Source organism: Erpetoichthys calabaricus, chromosome 6 (genome assembly GCF_900747795.2).
Source record: "Erpetoichthys calabaricus chromosome 6, fErpCal1.3, whole genome shotgun sequence".
NCBI lineage: Eukaryota > Metazoa > Chordata > Cladistia > Polypteriformes > Polypteridae > Erpetoichthys > Erpetoichthys calabaricus.
Window position 1 is genome coordinate 1,676,918 of NC_041399.2, and position 21,108 is coordinate 1,698,025.

The 21,108-nt window shown below is 52.1% G+C and overlaps 1 protein-coding gene across 2 annotated transcripts in view; it reads left to right on the forward strand.

Annotated features, from left to right (window-relative positions):
• The first annotated feature begins 317 nt into the window (after window positions 1–317).
• pip4k2aa (phosphatidylinositol-5-phosphate 4-kinase, type II, alpha a) overlaps window positions 318–21,108 on the forward strand; it is a 38,609-nt gene continuing 17,818 nt past the window's right edge. Inside the window, exons 1-5 of one of the 2 annotated variants that reach the window (XM_028803355.2) lie at window positions 318–745; window positions 13,027–13,124; window positions 14,711–14,807; window positions 15,134–15,286; window positions 17,392–17,538. In XM_028803355.2, the coding sequence (XP_028659188.1) occupies window positions 605–745; window positions 13,027–13,124; window positions 14,711–14,807; window positions 15,134–15,286; window positions 17,392–17,538 (636 nt within the window). In that variant the 5' untranslated portion in view covers window positions 318–604. The remainder of the gene's footprint in view (window positions 746–13,026; window positions 13,125–14,710; window positions 14,808–15,133; window positions 15,287–17,391; window positions 17,539–21,108) is intronic. The other variant, XM_028803356.2, reaches the window with a different exon arrangement.

Here is a 21,108-nt window from a genome sequence, read left to right on the forward strand (position 1 = left end):
GGCTTATGTCAAATGAATTTAGCAACTCGAGTGGGCGTCTTGAATTTTTTAGTTAATTACGTTTCCATCGAATAAATGAATTCAAGTTAAAAAGAGCAGCGCTCCATTTCTAACGTCTGTTACTGGAGATAAACTTAGCCTTCTTTCTTTCTTTCTTTCTTTCTTTCTTTCTTTCTTTCTTTCTTTCTTTCTTTCTTTCTTCCTGCACGCCCGCGCCCAGCCAAGCCCGTGAACCCAGCTGCCAATGTGTGTGCGTGTCGCCGCCGCAGAGCCCCGCCCCTCCGGCTGCCCATCACGTCCGGCCCCCGCCCCTCGGCGCTGTCACTCACCGCCGCAGCAGTACCCGGGCCGGAAGCGCAGGGAAGCCGCGGGTGGAGAGATTTCAAATGGAGCCCGTGTAGGCATCGCCGCGGCGGTCTTACGGAGCTGCAAGCTGCGCCAGGCGTGACCCGTGGCGGCCGGCGACAGCGTGCAAGGAGGAAACGGCGGCGATCGGAGACCAGAGGACCGCCTTTTGCGCGCCGTCCGTCACTAGAGAAGCCAGCGAGCGAGAGAGGGAGATCGGGCGGACGGGCAGGCGGAGTGCCGGCCGAAGCGACGAAACATGGCCACGGCCAGCAGCATCGCCGCCTCGCTGGCGAGCAAAACCAAGACCAAGAAGAAGCACTTCGTGGCGCAGAAGGTGAAGCTGTTTCGAGCGAGCGACCCGCTGATCAGCGTCCTCATGTGGGGAGTCAATCACTCGGTGAGTAGAGGCCATATAGCGCCTTGCCTCGCGCGCATCCTGTCGCCGCTTGGTTTTTGGGGGTTCCCGTCTCTTGGGCTCGACGTGGCACCCGTTCGCCGTGCTGCACGTGTGGCTCCGCTAGAGACTGCGTATAGCGCCCTGCCGTGTAGGGCGACGTGTGTGATGCCCGCCTTCACTTCCTCCGCCAGCGCTCGTCCGGGATGGCAGCTCCGTTTAATGTGCCCTGAGAAGAGGGGCTGCACGGGGGCGCCGCTCCGTGGTCACGGCTGGGTGGATGTGCTGAGCATCCCCCAGAGACCTTTGTCCTGCCAAAGGGGGCCTAGGGAAGTTTGGGCTTAAAGAGTAAGCGGGCACGAGTCGATTTTGGTTAAAGAGTAATTGTGTGCCTTTCAGTTCCTGTGGTGGGCTGAGCAGAGTGAGGGCCCTCAGTGAGATGCCAGGCACAACACACACGCACACCTGGATTGTGGCAGAGTGGGTGCATCCCTGCTGCCACTCCGTCCTGGTTCTTCCTTGCCCAGGTTTGTCTGAGGGGCACTTCTTGCTGCGTGTAATGTGTTGGGGGTCCTAGTAATGTGACAGCAGATTAGAAGTTGGGGGCACATGTGGCCTCAGCCCTACACCCCCACACACACCACCTTGTCCTGATCTAACACAAAGATCTCCGATCCATTAGGGTGCCCGCCTCATTGTGTTCCGCCAAACGCGGCAGCCTAGAGGATGCCAGTCCAAGTCGTCCATCCCTTTGTGGTGCCCTTTCTTCACCCGTCCACTTCCTTTCACTTTGCCCTCCTTCATCTTTCTTTGTCTCTTCCTTGCTTGATCTTCCTGCTCGTGTGGATACCTGATGGAGAAAAACAGGAAATGCTGGAGATGAAAACCAGGAAGCCATCTGGCACTCGGGGCCTGATGATCTGAGGAGTCGCTGGCCGGCCCCTCTCGTCTCTTTCTGGCTTCCTTACGGCGCCTTGATGGATGTCAGTGTGGTGACAGTGGGGACTCCTCGCTGTCACCTGTAACTCAACTCAATTACTGCCCTTGGGTGTTTGAAAAGGCGCTATAAAATAAAGCCAGGTGAGCTCCTCCGAGGACACCCTGGTCATTGCTGAGTGGACGTCGTGGCCAAAGGCGCAAGATGAGTGGGGGCTGAGCATCTAGTGAAGTCTTCAGTGGGGGTCTTGCTGGCCTCCCATCACTCAGAGGACTGGGCTGATCCTCTTGAGACTACCAGGATGGCACCTGCTGTGCCACTTGGGTGGGCCTTTCAGGTGACACACTAGGCTTCTGGTTGTCCCTTCCGAGCCCCTCAACATCTCACTCTCACATCATAGAGGCAGGTGGCCGCAGACCGCCATTGCTCTCAGCCTTGAGAGAGTTAAACACTCACACTGGTGAGCCTCGCACCCGTGCCCATGCTGGATGGCATCATGATGTTTGCTATGATCGATGCCCTGTATGTGACAGAGCGGTGATGGCAGGCCAGCACAGCCCCTCCAAGCCTGCATGTGGCACATTTAGGCCCTGGAGTGTGAGGGATGGCCGAGAGGTGCGAGGGTCCTGGCTGCCACCAGATGGCGCTGTGACTTTGGTGGTCGGGTTCAAAGTCTTAGTGTCTGGAGACGGGTGTGGCCCCCCTGCCCAATTCATAGCGCGCGTCACATTTTTACGGCCTGCCAATGGTGTGATGTGAGAGTTTGTCGAGTTTTACTTTTGTCATTTTATAGCGCCTTTACACACCACAGGTTTCATGTTGAAGACGTCACCATTCAGAAGGACTGAAGTGCCCTGCGCTGTGTGCCTCCAAACATTTGGGTGACCCCCGGCCATTAAAGAATTTGAATTATCAGGCCAACCGATCAAATCGAAAAGTGCCACGTGTTGGTGCATGTCCAGTACCAACAGGGCGGTGACAGTAAGTGACAAAGAAGTGAGGAAGACTCCGGCAGGGGCTCGGGGTAGCCATCTGTCAGGAAGGTCGGATGGGGTGGGATGGGGGCTCATCTTGTCTGTTTTTCTGTCACTTTACGCTCTCCCTGTGATCATCCCTCCCCTTTGCTTTACGTTGCTTAATCCTGCTGATCATCTGCTCTGTTTGGATTTTCATTGCAGGTTAGAGGGACCCCCTAGAGTGGAGGAGCCCCCTTTACCTGAATTCCCCGATTAGTGAAGACCATCCCTTGTGACGTCCCTTGCTGTCTCTTTGCTCCTCACCCGTCCACCACTGGCAAGCACAAAGTGATGCTGTGCTGCCCACCGGGTGGTCCAGCCACAGCCCCCTCCATTTTGTACCCTTGGGTCATTCCTCTTCCTCTCCCGTCACCAGGTCCAGACCCTTTGCTTTCTTTGAGATCAGGGGGGCTCATGTGGGTCACTCACTGATATAGTGCCTTTACGTCTCCCTCCATGTACACAGCAGGAGGAGAACCTGAACTTTTGAGCACTTCACGGACCCCCCACAGTGATCATCGCCCCGAGGTGCCCCCAGAACACTCAGCTGGTATCCGCTTTGTTGGCCACAGAGGTCAATGGCTGATTAGCAGCGAGGCAGCGGTTCATGTGCCAGCGGCCTCCGCTCTCCTCTTCTTTTTCTTCTTCTTCTTCCAGCCTGAAGGCTTTGTGCCCACTAAGGGTGGTCATTTGCCCCTGACTGTCGAAGGCCTCAGTTATGGCATTCATCTCGACGGGCACCTGAGCAGGTCAGACGACGTCTTGATGTGGCCGGCGGTCCTCTCTGTCGCGTGCCTGGCACCGCACTGTGTGTTAAGGCGCTGTATGCTCTAACAGCTGCCCTCCGTTTTTGACAGTTCAGCCCTGGTGCTGCTTCTCCGTCTGTTTGCTTGCCTGCCACGGACGCCATAGAAACTGACAGGAAGCTGCGGTGATGGTGATGGCGGGCCGATCAGATAAAGGAGAAGCTCCGCTGCTCGCTTTGCTAAGCAAAAGGCTCATTTGAATGTGCAGAGGGCTGGCGGCCACCGCCTGACCGCACGCTTTGTGTGTGTGTGGGTGTCTCTGCCATGTGACTGCAGGGCGTCGTCTGCTGGGTGACCACCGGGGGGCGCCATGCAGCAGATGTGTGTGGCTGGCGAGTCTTCTTGTGTTATATGGCACCTGTGTATGTCACTGAGGAAAGTGACCCCCCCCCCCCCCGTGAGCTTATATAGTGCCTTTCCTTAGTGGACACCACCTTACCCACATAACTTTATACATTTCTGAAATGCATTTAATCGAGTTCAGAGTCATTGGGGATCATCATCTCAATACAACTGGGCCCAAGGAGAAGGGACCACCCAGTTAAAGCCGTTTGCTTCTTTTAGGGGAGACCCCACCCGGACACCGGGAGAACATGCCGACTTGACAGATAGAGATAACGAGAGTAACTGAATGTGACCCTAAGATCTGTAAGGCAGCAAAGTGACCAAAAGTCAGTGGGCAGGGGGGCATCGCTGTGAGACCATATAGTGCCTTACCTTCCAGGATTAATATTCTCACGCTCACTTAATCCAATTTGGGGGTCCTAAGGGGAGTCAAAATTTCAGCAGGATCTAAAGCAGGAAGCAACGAAGTGTTACTGTAGATGTGTTTGGCTATATAGGTGGGGGCACCACCTCCTGGATTATGGGGTGGTGGTGGGGAGTTGTCCATTTTTTTTCTGTTTGATTCTTTGTGGTCTCCCTGTGACCCTCCCTCCCGATCAGTTTTATGTCACACAAAGCTGCTGCTTTCCTGGGGCTCCCCTCACCTCCGCTTGGCTTGTCATTTCAGGTCAGAGTGCCCCCCGAGTGGTGCCCCTCACTGACGGGCTTCAAATGTTTTTTGTTTTTTTTACCTCGTTGGCCACTCCTGAATTTTCTAATTCGTGGGCAGCACCCCTCTGTGTCGTCATTCCTCACCTGGCATCCTGCAAGACCACCAGATGGTCCGTACCAGCCATCTTGTGCTCCTCTGTTTCAATAAGTCACACACCCCCTAGTGGCACTCCTTACCTGCACACACGCGTGCCCTCCTATGCCAGTTAGTCAAACACCCAACCAAAGATGGCACCAGGAGAACACGTAGACTCCACATTGTCAGGGAATGAGTGTGGGATTTGAACCCAGGGGGCTGCATCTCTAATGCAGGGAAGTGACCAAGGGGCTGTGACATCCTTGTGACTTCATATTGTGCCTTTCCTTAGCAGACACCATCCCCGCATAAGTTTCTCAGACCTGTTTAATTATGTTTAGGGTCTTTGGGAGGATCAAACGGTGCACACACCCCAGATGTGGCAGAGGTTTGGGGCACTGGGGTGGGTTCATAGGGCATCAGGGGGTTTGGTCCTTGTTTCTGCTCATTTGTCACTTTGTGTTCTCCCTGTGATCCTCCCTTCACTTGCAGCTCCTCTGATGCCCTGCATTTGGCTTTTCATTCCTGGTTAGAGTGACCCCTAGTGGTGGCCCTGTGCTTTTGGCTTGTTGGTCGCTCCTGAATTTCATGCGTCTTCCCACCGCCTGTTTTGCGCCTCCTGGATCTGTAACGCAGTATATGACTGACAGTCAGTGACGTCCTTGTGACTTTATATAGTGCCTTTCCTTAGTGAACCAAGTCCCCAGATACGTTTCTCAAACCTGCTTAATTAAGTTCAGGGTCATTGGGGGTCCAAAACTGAGCCGCACTGGGACTACACGCCTGCATTCACACTCACCCCAATTTAGTAGTAAGACCACCCGGACCCCAGAAGAGCATGCAGGCCCAATAAAGACTGTTAATAAGTATGGGATTTGAACCCCCTGAGCCAGTGAGTTTATATAGCGCCTTCTCTCCAATCTTATGTGGAGCCGACAGGCAGTCTGCCAGACAGTGGTGCCCCCTAGTGGCTACTGCAGTCCTCAGTACCTCAACGGCCCTTTCTGTCACAGCACATCTACTTTGGCTGGTGTCACTTTAGAAAGGCGCTATATACGCACTCAGGGCCCTCAGCACTGCCCTTATGGAATGTCCCTCAACACCTGCCAATTCATTTGCCAGTGAATCTCAAGATGCCACTCTATGCCAGTTGCTAAAGGTTGACATACCTTCAGTTTCAATACCTGTGACTGTCAAAGCTGACAGTGACCCTGATAGTGGCCCGGCCTCTGAGCGTACCATGGTGCCAAGTCCAGGGTCCAGGGTTGTCATGCCCCTTGTCTGTCCTGCCTGGTCTTACTGTAAGTGCTACACCTGTGTGGAGGACAATGACAATGAAGTGCTTGACCTCCGCTCTAAACGGCATGCTTTGGCCACTTATGCACGCCTTCTGTGCCTGGGGGTGTGCCAGCTGGGCGGCGCCATCGGTTTGCTTTCAGGCCCAGGGACTTCAGGGTGTTAGGCTGCTGTGTTCACCACCCTCCTTCTGTCATTTCCGGCCGCACTTCTGCCAGCAAGAGCCAAAGGAAGAGAAAAAAGAAGAAGAAGAAGAAAGCGCCGATATGCAGAACAGGAAGTTGGCGTCACTTTAACTTGCTGTTAGCTGCAGAGTGCTGTGGGCAGATCACTTCTGAAAGTGTGGGCACTGGGCGGCATGCGGAAGGCAGAGATGGGCAGGGCTCACCCGAGGAAGAGAGGGCACAGACATGTAGAAATGCAAGATGTAGTGCAGGACATGCCTACACATACACACACACACAATGGGCACACCCATTGGCATGGGCGGAACAGGAGTGTTGCAGAGCATTGACTCGATTGTCATTTGCCCACTTCCTGAGCCTGCCACACCCTGCCACACAAGTCCAGTGATGCCCAGCGTCTCTCTCATGCCAGACCATACCAGGCACATGCCAGTGGGTTTAGACATGTGGACACGCCAGCCTACTGGGTCAGAGTGTGTGTTGTGTGTTTGAGTCGTGTGGTGAGCGCTTCATAGATCCCCAGAGTGCCACATTGGTGCCCCCTAGTGGACATGTTGCTTTTGCTTTTTGTTTTGATCTTAAGTCTGGCTGGTGGACGGATGGACAGACAGACATTTCAGTTCCTTAGCTGCCATAACCAGAGTGAAATGAGGCCACCAATAAAGCTGCTGGCCATGAGCTTCTCCTCCTAATGTGGCCCGGTTGGCAGGGGTCCAAGGACACACTGTTGTGTTGGGGGTCATTTAGAGCTGCTGTGTGTGATGGGATGTGATGATGGCCATGCCAGCGTCTGATAGCTTGGGTGGAAAGTGCCAGCTGGTCAACATGGTACCAGTCATGATTCCAACTCTCGCCAAGCAAAGAGAAAAGGGACAGCAGTGTTGGCATGGACCAGATGGGCCAAGCTTAGACATCCATCCATCCATCCATTTTCCAACCCGCTGAATCCGAACACAGGGTCACAGGGGTCTGCTGGAGCCAATCCCAGCCAACACAGGGCACAAGGCAGGAACCAATCCTGGGCAGGGTGCCAACCCACCGCAGGACACACACAAACACACCCACACACCAAGCACATACTAGGGCCAATTCAGAATCGCCAATCGACCTAATCTGCATGTCTTTGGACTGTGGGAGGAAACCCACGCAGACACAGGGAGAACATGCAAACTCCACGCAGGGAGGGCCCGGGAAGCGAACCCGGGTGCCCAGGTCTTCCAACTGCGAGGCAGCAACGCTACCCACTGCGCCACCGTGCCGCCCCTCAAGCTTAGACAAGCGTTCCTAAAAGAAATTGTAGTGGCTTGCCCGTGTAGGGCACAAAGTGGTCTTTAACTAACCTTGTGCTGGGCATCCTTGTCTGGTTAACCATTGAAGTGACTGCTGATGTGGTGCCAACCTTTAGCATGTCCTCACTGATGATTGGGGTCAGCTGGGTTATGGACAGCCCCCCCAAACCTTCAACCCTGAAAAGCCATGGAAACGGTCAACACTAACTAGCCCAGAATGAGTAGACTGGCCAACCGGGAGGGTCTGTGGTGTGAATGGAATGTGGCCAAGAGGACCACACCGGCTGCATTAGTCAGTGGCCTGCAGATCCAGAGGCCTAAGGGCCAGGGGTTTCATGGCATCCCTCTCCTCTTTTTGGCATCCCATGTCAGACTCCGATAGTTTTATCAACCAGTGGGACCAGAGCAGTGGTGGCTGTGTGGGCTCGTGGGCTGGCTGGAGAGTGTTGTCCATGCTGATGACGGATGTGTGGCCAAAGTGGACAGTCTGTGGGTCTCCATCCCTATTGCTGGCTGGAATTTGGTGAATTCTGCTGAGGGTCGTTTCCTTCCTGCTGCTCGTCCCACTCTGCTTTCTCAGTTACGTTTTATTGTGTTGTGTTGCCATTTCTTCTTTTTTATTTTGGACATTCCTTATGAGTCTAAGGGGCGGAGTCTGGTGATGTCAGTGGCGTGACTCCACCCCCAGTCCCGTTTAAGGCCTCAGTTGCAGGCTGTGACTTGCTGCGTATGGCGTGCCATTTAGGAACTCGTGTGGGGACTGGTACCCTGGACAGGTGTCCTTCCTGCCTCGTCCCAGGTGCCAGCTGCCCTGTGACCCTACTCTGGGTAAGTGGGTTTGGAAGATGGATTGATGGAGGGATGAAAAAGTCTGTGCAGAAGTCTGAGGTGCTTCAGACCGTTGACGGTAGCCTTCGATGGCCATTGCATGTCTCCTGGATAGAAAACAAAGCGCAGACTGGAGACGTGAGGCAACACAAGAAGGTACACAAATGTCCTGAAAGATGGAAACTCACAGAGTCGTGGAACTCCTGAACTCCAGTTATGAAGGTCAAGGTGAAGGTGCTGATGACCTGTGACACCAAAGAGGTGAACCGAACCCAAAACAGCTGAGGAGAGGGCAGGGACCACCAGAGAGAAACAGCATGGCAGAAGTGAGCCCAGCGATGAGACATCAGCTGCTCCTCCTTGTCACGTGTGCCGTCTGGACGGGTCACCTGCAGGAGCCCAAAGTGGAGAACTGGAGACACAGGAGTCCACCATGAAATCAATTGAAGTGTCCACCCTTTGAAATTGGAGGATGTCCAGCACCCCAATCAACGCTGAACTGATAGAAACCTCTGAGACCCTGGAATCTACATGTCAGGAAAAGTCATGTCAGGAGTGGCCTTCAAGAAAAAGGAGGAAAGGTGCAGAAGAACGGCCACAGCTGCTCTGGACGGACGAGTCCAAATAACAGAAATCTGGGTATCTGCTGAGGGGCTGGAGGACGGGACATGGATGAGCGTCTGCAGGTCACGGTGACCACCATGGACATGGACAAGTGTCTGCAGGTCACAGTGACCACCATGGACATTGATGAGCGTCTGCAGGTCATGGTGACCACCTTGGACACCATGGACGAGCATCTGCAGGTCACAGTGACCACCATGAACATGGACGAGCATCTGCAGGTCATGGTGACCACCTTGGACATGGACGAGCGTCTGCAGGTCGCAGTGACCACCATGGGCACCATGGACATTGACAAGTGTCTGCAGGTCACAGTGACCACCATGGACATTGATGAGCATCTGCAGGTCATGGTGACCACCTTGGACACCATGGACAAGTGTCTGCAGGTCACAGTGACCACCATGGACATGGACGAGCATCTGCAGGTCACAGTGACCACCTTGGACATGGACGAGCGTCTGTAGGTCGCGGTGACCACCATGGACACCATGGACATTGACAAGTGTCTTCCGGTCACCGTGACCACCATGGACGTGGACAAGCGTCCACAGGTCACAGTGACTACCATGGACACCATGGACATTGACAAGCATCTGCAGGTCACAGTGATCACCATGGAGGTTCCCTGCAGGTTTGGGGCAAATGGAGTTGAAGGTTCGATCCAACCTGGTGGCTTCCCTCAGTGACGAGAAGTCCAAGCAGATTCCTGCAGTTGTGTTTTGCCGTGGAAGGGTCCTGAGGTGACCCCTTTCAGACTCTTTGTTACGTACACCCAACCAGAATGCCCCCAATCCCGTCTCTAGCCCCCCATATGTTGGCTCTCACCTGCCTGGCCGCTGTCTTCGCTTCTTCTGCACGTGTGACCGCTGGCCATTAGACTGGCTGGAGTGGAAGTGACACTTGTGATTGACACCTGAATTAACTTGGGGTCCTCAGTGGTGTCCAAACTCTCAGCTGAGTGAACTGAGCACGTCACTAATATGAAAATCATCGGGACACAAAGCCGTTCGTCTCACGTGCCGAGGCTGCCAGGCGGCTCTCTGTCTTAGTGTGCTGAGTGGTCTCAAAGGGCAGAGACAGACACAGTGTGGCCCCCCTGTAGGCGTGACAGCAGGGACATCAGCAGGGCTGTCCGTGTGAATGGAGCCTCAGAGACCCTGAACTTCTCTCCTAGCCCTTCTTTTAAGTGCAGTCCTCTTGTCCTTGACGTCCCCCTGGGACCACTGGGGCAGATTCTGTCCCCTCAGCCACACCACATGCACTTCAGAGCACCTGATCGACCTGACGCTAAACACGCTTGGGTCCGGCTAGTGCTTGAACTGGGGGGGGGGGGAGACCATCTAGAAAAAGCTGGAAGAGGCCCTGGCAAGGCCAGCAGGGGGCACTTATCTGGTGGTCTGTGTGTGGATGCCAATGCCCCAGTGCAGTGCCAGGCCCACTGTGCAGAACAAATGGCACTGTCCTTTGGATGAGATGAAAAAACCAAAGTCCTGACTCTCTGTGGTCATTAAAGATCATTGGGGGGTCTTTGGGAAAGAGTAGGGGTACGCCGAAGTCCTGACTGAATCGCCCACCACAGCCTCATCCTTCTGATCCCCCAGTTCCTAACTGGCTGACTGTGTCCCTAATGCCTACACTACCTAATGTGTGGTGACACACTGGCACAAAATGGCTGCTGTCAAACCATCCAGGTGGGTGCTGCACATGGGTGGTGGTTCAAGTGCCCCCCCTCTCTATGTAAAGTGCTTTGAGTGGATTAGAAAAGTGGGAATGCAATGAATCCATTCCTGCCATCTCGGCCCCCTGTGTTCCCCCAGGCTATCTTCCTGGAAGGTGAAGTTGTGCTTCTAAATTCTACCTGTCCTTGTCACCATATCGATTTGATCTGCCATTGTGACTCATTGTGACAAGGACAGGCACACCCAGCTTCCCTGCCAGGTTAAACTTTTAAGATGAGATATTGTAAGACATTAATAAATAAAAAAAAGCTAAATGTCACTGTCCATTATAAATGCCATCAGGGTGGTGTCTGAAGGGTCCCAACTTCATGACCCCCAACACAACAGCCAAAATGCTAAAAAGAGGGACATGCAGCCTGTGCCAGATGGTACTGCCACCCCAGAGCCCCGATCTCAATGCCATTGAGGCAGTCAAGCGTTAAAAAGCAAGGCGGGGAACCTCCTGGAATTGCACAACGGGCAAAAGGTGGGCACAGCAGACATGACGGACACTGAAGTGTCTTCTGTTCGAGTTCTCACTTTGTGGGGCGGAGTCTTCGGGCTAACCTGTGGGTGGAGCCAAGGGCTTGATTGACAGCTGTCCGGGTCCAGTCAGGCTCAGTGCGCTGGCTTACGTTTGTCTCTTACGTGGTTCACTTTTTTCTGTTTTCTTTCATGTCAGTTGTGTTTTCACTCCTCTTAATTACTTTCATTATTTAGCGGATACGTTTCATGTCTCTACGTGGTGTGTGATGTTCTCCTGTGTCGTTTGTGTTTTGTGGGTGGAGCCCCAGGAGGCGGAGCCACCCTGACATCACAGAACTGAACAAAAGGACCAGACTGCCTCGTTTTTATACCAGCATTCTATGCCAGCTTTGTACCAACACCTCATGCTGTGACCCCCCCAAGGGGAACCCCCAAGCTCCCTGCAGATATCAGCGTGCTCAAAACTTCAGTGGAGGGGGCAGGGGGGTGTACTCAATTAAGAAACCGAGAGTCTCTGACAATCCCTGGTGTGGCAGTCGGGTAGCGCCTGACCTCAGGTGACACCGGTGGGTGGCCAAGGGGGACAGCTGGGAGCCGGGGGAGGTGACTTGGTTTGTCACTGAGGTGTGAAAGCCGCTGTCGTTAATGTAATCTGAGGTTCAGCACTCGGTCGACCCCCCTGGCCCTTTCAGGGTCTGAACCCACTAGGCGAGGTTTGCCAGCCCCCCCACCCCTGTATGTATCACGTCATAAGCTTTTGATGAAGACTGAGATGGAGGGTCTAACGGCTGGACAGATGGACGGACCTTAACATTGTTCACTTGTGGGACAAGTGCCGCTCACTTTGTTTGTCTTGTGTCATTCGGTGCCCCCCTTTTTTGGGGGGTTATGTGAATTTTCAATGTGTTTTTGATCTTCGGTTGGTGGTCTTTGCTGCACTTTGTCAGTTAGCCTGACGGGACTCCCACCTTGCTGTTGGTTGCTTTCCTGCTCGCTCCACCTTCAGGTTTTCTTTGCACTTTCCTTCTGTTTGTTCTTCTGTTTGAATTTTTGACAAGTTAATCGTTAAACACAAAGGAGCCTTGTTAATTGGGGCCGGGGGTTTCGCGGTTCCCCTCTCCCTTTTCCAATTTTTGTAAGCTTGTCTTTTTGGTCTGCAGATCACTTGGAGAGTTTAGGGGGGGCCAAGGCCTGCTTTGTATGTCTGTAGTGTTTGTGTGAACGGTAACCCGCTCAGATATATAGCGCCTTTCATGTCCGTTTAGGTGTCTTCGGTCTCCACACACTCTGTGGCTCTGGCCATGGCCTGGTCATTCTGCTGTGTCCACTTTCTAATATGCAGACTCAAACTGCCCTTGGGACTGCGCCACGGCCTCATGAGGGCGTTTTTTGGATCCCCTTGCTGGCGTTTTTTTTTAAATGTCTTGTAGCTGCTTAGTCCAGCGTCCTGTGAGAAGATCCTGGGTGGGTTCAAATTCACTGACCTACATATGATGGTGGGGGAGGAGGTGATGGTCCCCCTTGGGATTTAAGCATTCATGTTGAGAGGTTGGGAGTGGGGGTCCAACTTCACTAAAGTATACGTGTATAAAATGTATCAGTAGATGAAAACTCTATTTAAAGGGACAAAAAGATCGGGGGCTTAACACAACGCACTTGAACGCCCCCCTCCTGAGACCACTGGCACAGGGCGTCATACACCTCAAGGTAGCACAGGGCGCTATATACCTTGGTGTCTGGTCATCTTTCTTAGTCAATCTCCTCTTAGCCGGGTACTTATCATATTCTAGCAGAACACCACCAGGCACCAGGTGGGCTGATGCCGATGCTGTGCCCAGTTAAACCCTCGGGTATTAGAGACCAGTGAGGGCAGGGGTGTGCAGGTGGCAGCCCCCTCAGCCCAGTGCCCAGGTTCACTGCACGCCACTCCATCTAATTGGACTTTTCTGCTTTTCTCTCGTCAGATCAACGAGCTGAGCCACGTGCAGGTGCCAGTGATGCTCATGCCAGACGACTTCAAGGCCTACTCCAAGATCAAGGTGGACAATCACCTCTTCAATAAGTAAGTGGCTGACTTCCTTTCTTCCTTCCTTCCTTCCATCCAAACCCACTTATCCAGATCAGGGGCACAAGGCAGGAACAAATTAACTGAGCCCACTTAGATGAGGAGGGGGTCCGGATGGGGTTGTCCAAGTGGGCCATGTGCTGTGGCTCTGCTCACTGGGATCGCCTGCTTGAGGACACAAAGGTGTGACAACTGCCTGAACTGACCGCAGGGTCAGCAGCCCACCTAAAAGTGTCCAGGAGCCTCAGAGGTGCTTCACTGGGACCCTTTGACAAAATGGAGTCTCCACCTCCAGGTGCCAAGCCTGTCTATGGCATCTGACAGCAGCAGCGCGTCTTTCGGTGCTTTAAGTGCTGCTCTCGGGTCCCCTCTTCGTCACTTTTAGATTCCTCCTCATCCTCCTCCATCGGATGTCCTTTTACTTTGGCTGGTCATTGGGCCGCCATTTCAGTTGTCACCTGTACAGGAGGACGTGGCTGGGCCTGGGCTGAGACGTGTCACTCTGTCTGTCTATAGTGCCTTTCCAGATGTGTTTCCCGTTTGTTTGTGTGATAGGAGTTTTCATAAATTGGAAAGTAAAGAATCGACACGACACCAAGAACGGGGCACAAACCATTTATGTGATTTTGTCTTTCGGGAGGAAACCACAGTGCCAGGTGGTGTGACGTCACTGTGGAAGAAGAGAGACGTGAAACTTATAAACTATTTTATCATGTATGTGTTGTGATGGACCTGCGGCACCAGTGAGCTCCAAACACGATGACATAATACAGTCCCGGGTTCAAATAGCTGAGTGTCAATACGTCCAGAGGTAACAGAGCACTCAGCACAGGTTCTCTCTGCCACAGTTCCACTTCTCAGCCTCGACTTGCCTTTTATTGAAGACCCTGGAGTACTTCTGATGCCAGGGATGATGCCAAATTGGAAGTACATCTTCCTGCAATGCCCTCTTGTGGCACCCCTCTTGTGTGCTGGACTACATTTCCCAGCATTCCCTGCTGGATCCCAAATGGGCGCCAATATGGTGGGCTGCTGCCATCTAGCACCTGGGGGGAATAGACAGCCCTCAGAGATGGTCCTTCCCTGTCCTTCTCTTCCTTCCCTGGGCAGGGGAGATGAACCGCAACCGCGTGCAGTGGGCACACCTGTCCGTTTGCCTGAGGCCTCCCATCTGGGCAAGTCCTGTGTGTGCCGTTTTGGTCTGAAGTCTACAAAGAAATGACAGAGCAGCACCTGAGAAAGTGCAGAGGAGGGCAGAGCAACCATGGAGAGCGAAGAAGAGGCGAGTGGAAACGACGATGACGAGGAGACTTAGACGTTTAGGCCAGTGCATCATCACGGCTCTAATGTTAAAGTCCATTCAGTTACAGTTATGGGACACGCATGGAAACTTCGGAAGTGTGAATTTTCTTCCCACTGAGAACCACAGACATGTGGAATCAGAGATCAAGTAGAGCGGCAGACACTCGGAGACCTGACTTGCTGTTGTTTTGGACCATCTTGGTCAGCTTACTGGGGTGGAAGGCCTGTTCCTCTCACAGCTGCTCACACTTTTCATTTTTGTTTTTTCTTTGTTTTTTTAGAGAGAACATGCCAAGCCATTTTAAGTTCAAGGAGTATTGCCCTACGGTCTTCCGCAACCTGCGAGAGCGATTCGCCATCGATGACCAGGACTACCAGGTAAGAGGGTACTGCCAGGCTCGATTGAGGCCCATAAGGACTGGCGTGCCGTTTGAAGTCGAGCTCCTCTGGATGTTTCTGACTGGGGTCACCATCGTGAGAGACACCAGGAGCTCAGAGATGTTCATGGTGTTTGTTTGTTATGGGCAACCACACCCCTGCAGTGCACTGGCACAGACCTCAGGGTGATGGCAGAAAGTGGCTTCAGGCTGGCGTCTCTTCTTGGAGCTTGGACCACCTGCTGTGGTGCCCACTGTCACTTTGGCTGTAGCCGCCCCCTCCCCCCACTTGCTCATTTACTCTTTCCGTTTTTCCTTTCCTTCCAGAACTCTCTGACCAGAAGCGCGCCCTTCACAAACGACTCGCAGGGACGCAGCGGTGCCCGGTTCCACACAACCTACGACAAAAGATACGTCATCAAAACCATCACGAGTGAAGATGTCGCTGAAATGCACAACATCCTGAAGAAGTACCACCAGGTGGGTGCTGCTGACCCCTGCTGGTCACCACAGCTGTTCAGATCAACAAGAGGCCACCCTCTGCATTCACAAGAAGGATCCAGCGGGCACATCTGAGGTCTGGCAGAGTTGAGGTGTGAGAATAAAGCGCCTTTTGTTGGCCTGAGGAGAAGATAAATGGAAGCATGTAGGGCGGCCTGTACATTAAACACGAGAGGTCGGGTATTAATACCTCGATAAATTATGGCCTGTTGGTCTTCTGGCTTAAATTGAAGTGCAGAAGTGCCGGCCAATTGAATTCAAGAGACTGGAAGTGCCATCCACAATGCACACCACATCAAGGGTGACATCTTCAACGTGAACTCCTGAAATGCACTTCTCATTCATGCATTCAATGCACCGCATTTTCCATTCCAACAGATGGTGCATGCAGCCATGTCTATAACCCAGAAAAGAAAAATTAAAAGTAGAAATAAATGACAGGAAATTAAAAGTGATAGAGGAAGTGAAGCCCACTGAGTGTCACACTGATGTTCTGACCATGGGGGTCTCAAACTCCGGTCCTGGGAGGCCAAAGTGTCCTCTTTGTAACCGTTTAATGAGTTTGTTATTCATTCACACAATTTCTGGCTGCTATTATTTTGCTAAATTGATTTAAACCCGATTGTTTAATGGACTCCAGTGAGATGAGTATCCCCCAGTTGTTTTTTATACATATATATAATTATATCTTTTTAAGTTTTCCTTTAAGTTACTGTCAGTTTGCTGGTTGCTGCATTTGCTATCAGATTCTCAACAGCAGTGATTGCATTCCGCCATCTGTAGGAATGAAAACTGCATTGCATTTTATTACTGTATGCACTCCAACAGAGGGTGCGTCACAAGCATTTAGGCTGAATACACCTAACAGAGTGGAACTGCCAGATGGGCAGAGATTGGCTTAGGATGCCCTCACCCTGCTAGATCATCCTCGCCACTGGGACTGCCCTCAGGTGGTTTGAGAGTCACCTCTTGGGCAGAGCCTGCCACGTGTCCTGGCATGGAGAGACGTCATGAGTGCCCCAGATGCGCACTGAGGTGCCTTGAGGGTCTGTCCTCTCTTCTCCTCCTCTCTATACGCCTGGGCCTTATCTTCAAGTTCCATGGTTCCTCCCATCAGTGCAGTGCTGGTGATACTCTGCTGTATCTGTTGTTCCCTTGAGATGCCCACTTGGTATCAGCTATGATCTCTTCATGTCTCACTACTGCTATCACAACCTGGATGATGGAGCAGCATCTCCAACTCAACTTGTCTGTCCGCTCAGCCCACCATCTCTCCATGGCTAACCCCCCCCCCCCAACTCTGCACCCACACTTGCGGTGGTGATCGATGACCAGCTGGCCTTCACTGACTGTGCAGAGTCACTCTACAGAATACAACATCTGATGAAGGCTGCAGCACCACACCTGGCCCAGGCTTTGGTCTTCTCACGTCTGGACCCCTGCAGCTCTCAGCTGGCGGGGGCACTGGCATGTGTCTCTAAGCCACTGCAGATCATTCAAAATCTCAATATCTGGTGTTGTGTTAGCCAAGATGGGCACATGTCACTCCTCTCTTCAGGTCACTACATCGGCTCCCTGGAGCAGCACACGTTAAGTTCAGATGCATGATGATCGCCTACTGGGTAGTCAACGGGTCTCCACCTGCAGATATGGAGCTGCTTATGAGGTCCTTGAGTCCTTCCAGCCTCACTCAGGGACTGCTGGTGACACCACCTCTGCGTGCCATCAAATCTCAGAGCAGCCCACCTCCATTTGATCTGCTAACTTCTTCAGTGTGTTTATGAAGTGTTTGGAGACCCCCCTGTTGTATGAATTTCTAAACAGCCCCCCAGGCAGATGTTATCTGCTTATGTTGACCTCTTTTGGAAGTCACCTTGGATAAAAGTATCTGCTAAGCAAATCAGTGTAAATGTAATTGAAAATAAATTTGCCAGGCTCCGCCCCTCCCATTCTTGAGACTCCTTTACCCTTGGTGCACAGGAGACATTCGGTGGACTTTGGGGGTCTGTGAAGTGACCGCTGACTGGTGGGCTAAGCTGTAAGCCCTCTTGTGGCCTCTCTCTCATTGGTCCTTCTCTTTGCAGTTCATCGTCGAGTGCCACGGAAACACACTTTTACCACAATTCCTGGGAATGTACCGGCTCACCGTGGACGGCGTGGAGACCTACATGATTGTAACGAGAAACGTCTTCAGCCACCGGCTGTCGGTGTGCCGGAAGTACGACCTGAAGGTAAGTGAGCAGCCTATGACGTGTGTTTTCACAGGGCACGCCTTAATGTGGAGCTTGGTGGCACTCACTTTCTGTACTGTGCAAAAGTCTTTGCCCCCCAGCTCTAGAGATGTAACTTTTCTTGTCCCAGACGTTTACTGTTCATCTGCTTCATTAATGCATCAGGAGAAAAGAGGAGACAGTAGATCTCCAAAACATTCATTTTCCAAAAAAAAATTAAAGTTTCTGGGAAATGTTTATATTCATTATGTTAATGTTCATTAAAGAAAAGTGACATATGATGTAATGGGTGAAAATGTGATGGCTTGGTGAGGGTAATAAAGAGCAGCTAATGTTCTGTGGTTGGTGGAACCAAAGTGATGAGCTGAAACAGAAATGAAAAAAGCAGAACAAAGGACCACCAAAGCCAAGGCTGAGGGAGGGGGTGCAGGGCAGGGCAGGTGGGACAGTGAAGGTTCAAATTATCAGTTGATGAGTAAGCAGAAGAGCCATCCAGCATCACCAAGGCCTCACCAAGCAGACAGAGTCAAGATAAACCCCCCGGAATGGGGGGCAACCAGGAAGGCCACTGAAGTGAAGTGAAGTGCAGTGCAGCTGATGAGATGGACACCAAAGTGATGCGGTCAAGAAAGGAGTCTCAAACATGGCAGAAACTGGGCGAGGCCTCCCAAAGACTCTTCCCTTACCCTCCCAGTCACAGCACTAGGGGGTCCAAAAATGGGATAACTGGTTTAAAGATCCAAAACTTTGATTTATTTTTCCAAAATGCTTCACAGGAGAAAGAGACAAAGCAAAACTTCAGCTTGTGCCCTAAAGGTAATAAGAACCCTTTTATAAATGTGGAACATTTATTTATGAAGAAAGAACAAGAAAAGAAGAAGTGGCAGTCCTAAGATGAACAAATCCAGAAAAGAAGCGAGAGGAGTAAAGATTTCGGCAAAAGCACCGAACTCGCCCCAAAAGTCCATGTGACTTCAATGAAGCGCCGCCTGAGCTCCTGCTGCTCCACCTTAAATAGCCAGAGGGCGGGCTCTGAGAGCAGTGATGTCACAATAGCCACACCTCCTGTGGCTCCACCCACAAACAACTTGAGACATGTGCAGATTTAAAGCAGGAGGGCACAACAGAAATAACAAACAGAAGGAGAACAACAAAACACCTGAGAGCTGAGACATCCCCTCCAGATCAGAAGAAGCCCAGCAGATGCTGTCAGCTCTGAGTCCCCCCAGTCCAGGGAGGTCTCATCAGAAGTCATCTTCATGGAAGTTGCAAGCAATGGCAGTAGACTCTCATGGACTAGTGACTGAGTGATGACCTCTGGTGAGCCTAAACTTGATGGGCAGGAAAGTGACGGGGGGGGGGCAGCCGTGATACGTTTTCCTGGCTCCGAGATCCTTCCGTATTGTCCTGTGTTGCTGTGGCTGTGAACTTGCTGGACATACTCAACCCCAGACCACCAGTCCTATAATGTTAGAGGTTTGGGGACGCAGTGACACTTGTTAAGAAGCTCATGAAGGGCCACCAGAGGAACAGGAGCAGACCCGAAGGAGTGCCAGGTGGTCCATGTGATCCAATGTTAAACCTTTTGTCTACATTGGGGGGGTTGGAGTTATTGTAGCACTGCCACATAATTATTGTCATCTGTGCTAATGTGCCATGTCACTTGGTGTACTAACTTGGTTCATTAGAGGTGTAGGAGCATTCAGCATCTCCTGTCTAAGACTGGTAAGGTGGCGATTGTCCTTCAAGAGGTGGAATTTCTGGTTTGATCCAAGACCTGCTTACAAGGAATCGGGCAAATTGGCACAAGTGACAAAAACAAAGAAGCTCTGTTATGACTGGGTCACTCAGGACCTGCAGTGGCCCAACGAGAAGAACGGACACTTGAGCAGGCGTGAAGGTACATTAAAGAGATGGCCTGACAGTGCCAAAACACAGCAAAGTGGGCAATGCCAGGTCACAGCTTTAAGTAAGGCAGGCCTGACAAAATGGACAGACGTCCCCAAAGAGAGTACCTCCAGCTCCCCCCCAGTCACCGAAGACCCCGCTGATGACATCGTGCTGTTCGAAGGCCGCCATTCAAGCGAGTTGTGTCCTCGGCCCCTCAGTTGCGTTGTCCTCGTGTCTCAGCCTCGGGGTGGGACACACACCAGACTCCCAAGTTCTCAGACCCTTCACTTTCCCTTCTTTGGGCTCAAATCATTTCAATTAATTTTTTTCCCCTCATCAAGCAACACTCGGAATGACAAAACCAAAGCTGTAATGACGTGAGTGTCCTGCCCCTTTGCTTTGCCTCAGGTGTGTCCTTGTCTTTTGTCATTGTCAAGATGTTTCTGCACCTTGTTTGGACTCCCCCTGTGGTCCAGACAGATTAGGAAAGGCACACACCTAATAATAAAACATTATTTATATAGCGCCTACCTGTCTATAGAAGGTCCACTGGTGACCAGAAATCAAGCCATGACCATGAGGTTGAAGGACCTGCCTGGTGTCGAGGCTCAGGTCTGGGGACAGCTGCTTCACTGAAGGTTCCCATGAGCTCAGTGGTCTCCATCGTTCTTAAATGGAAGAAGTCTGGGACAAGCACACCTCCACCTTGAGCTGAGCACCCAGCTAAAATGAACAATCAGGAGAGAAGGTGACCAAGAACCTGATGATCGCTCCAAAGAACACGTGGAGATGGGAGAAACTTCCAGAAGGAAAACCCACCACTGCAACACTCCACTAATCTGGGCTTCATGGCAGAGTGGCCAGGAAATGCATGGAAACACCTAAAGGACCTTCAGACTGTGAGATAGAATATCCTGTGGTATGACGATACCATGACTAAGTGAACTGTGTGGAGAAAACCAGGCACCACTCATCCCTTGTGCCAGGGTGAAGCTTGGTGGTGGCAGCATCATGCTGTGGGGGAGATTGGGAGACTAGTCAGGGTCAAGGGAAAGCTGAACAGAGCAAAACACGGAGACCTCCTTAATGAAAACCTGCTCAGATTGCTCTGGTCCTCCAAATGGGCTTTGGGACAATTCTCAACTCTGAGGATGTCCTTGAGTGGGCTGGACTTGAGCCAAATCTGGAGGGACACCTGAAAACAGCTGAACACCGGTGGTCTCCATCCAACCTGGCAGAGCCTGAGAGGACCCACAGTGAAGAACAGCAGAGAAAATCCAGACCTCCGGGGGGGTTAGGCTGCTCTCACCGGGCCAAGAAGACCCCAGGCTGGAATTACTGGTGTCAATGGGAGATTCCAGTTTATTTTTACCTTTGTAACAATTCCTAAAGTCCTGCTTTCATTCCAAGTGCTGCTTGATGAGGGGGGAAAACTGAATTGAAGGCTGGCACATGTGAAGATGGCGACGTGGAGGGTCTGACTGTGCGCCAATGGTGCCATGTGGGCTCCAGTGTGGCTGCATTTTTTAAAGGTGCCCCCTGCTGGCTGCGTATCTCCTTCCCAGAGCCCTGATGTCCTCATCATGGACGCTGTGTGGGATGACCACAGCAAATGAGACAAAGGCCACATTATGGCGTGACAAATGCCACATCATGGACCCATATTTGAATTTTGACAGG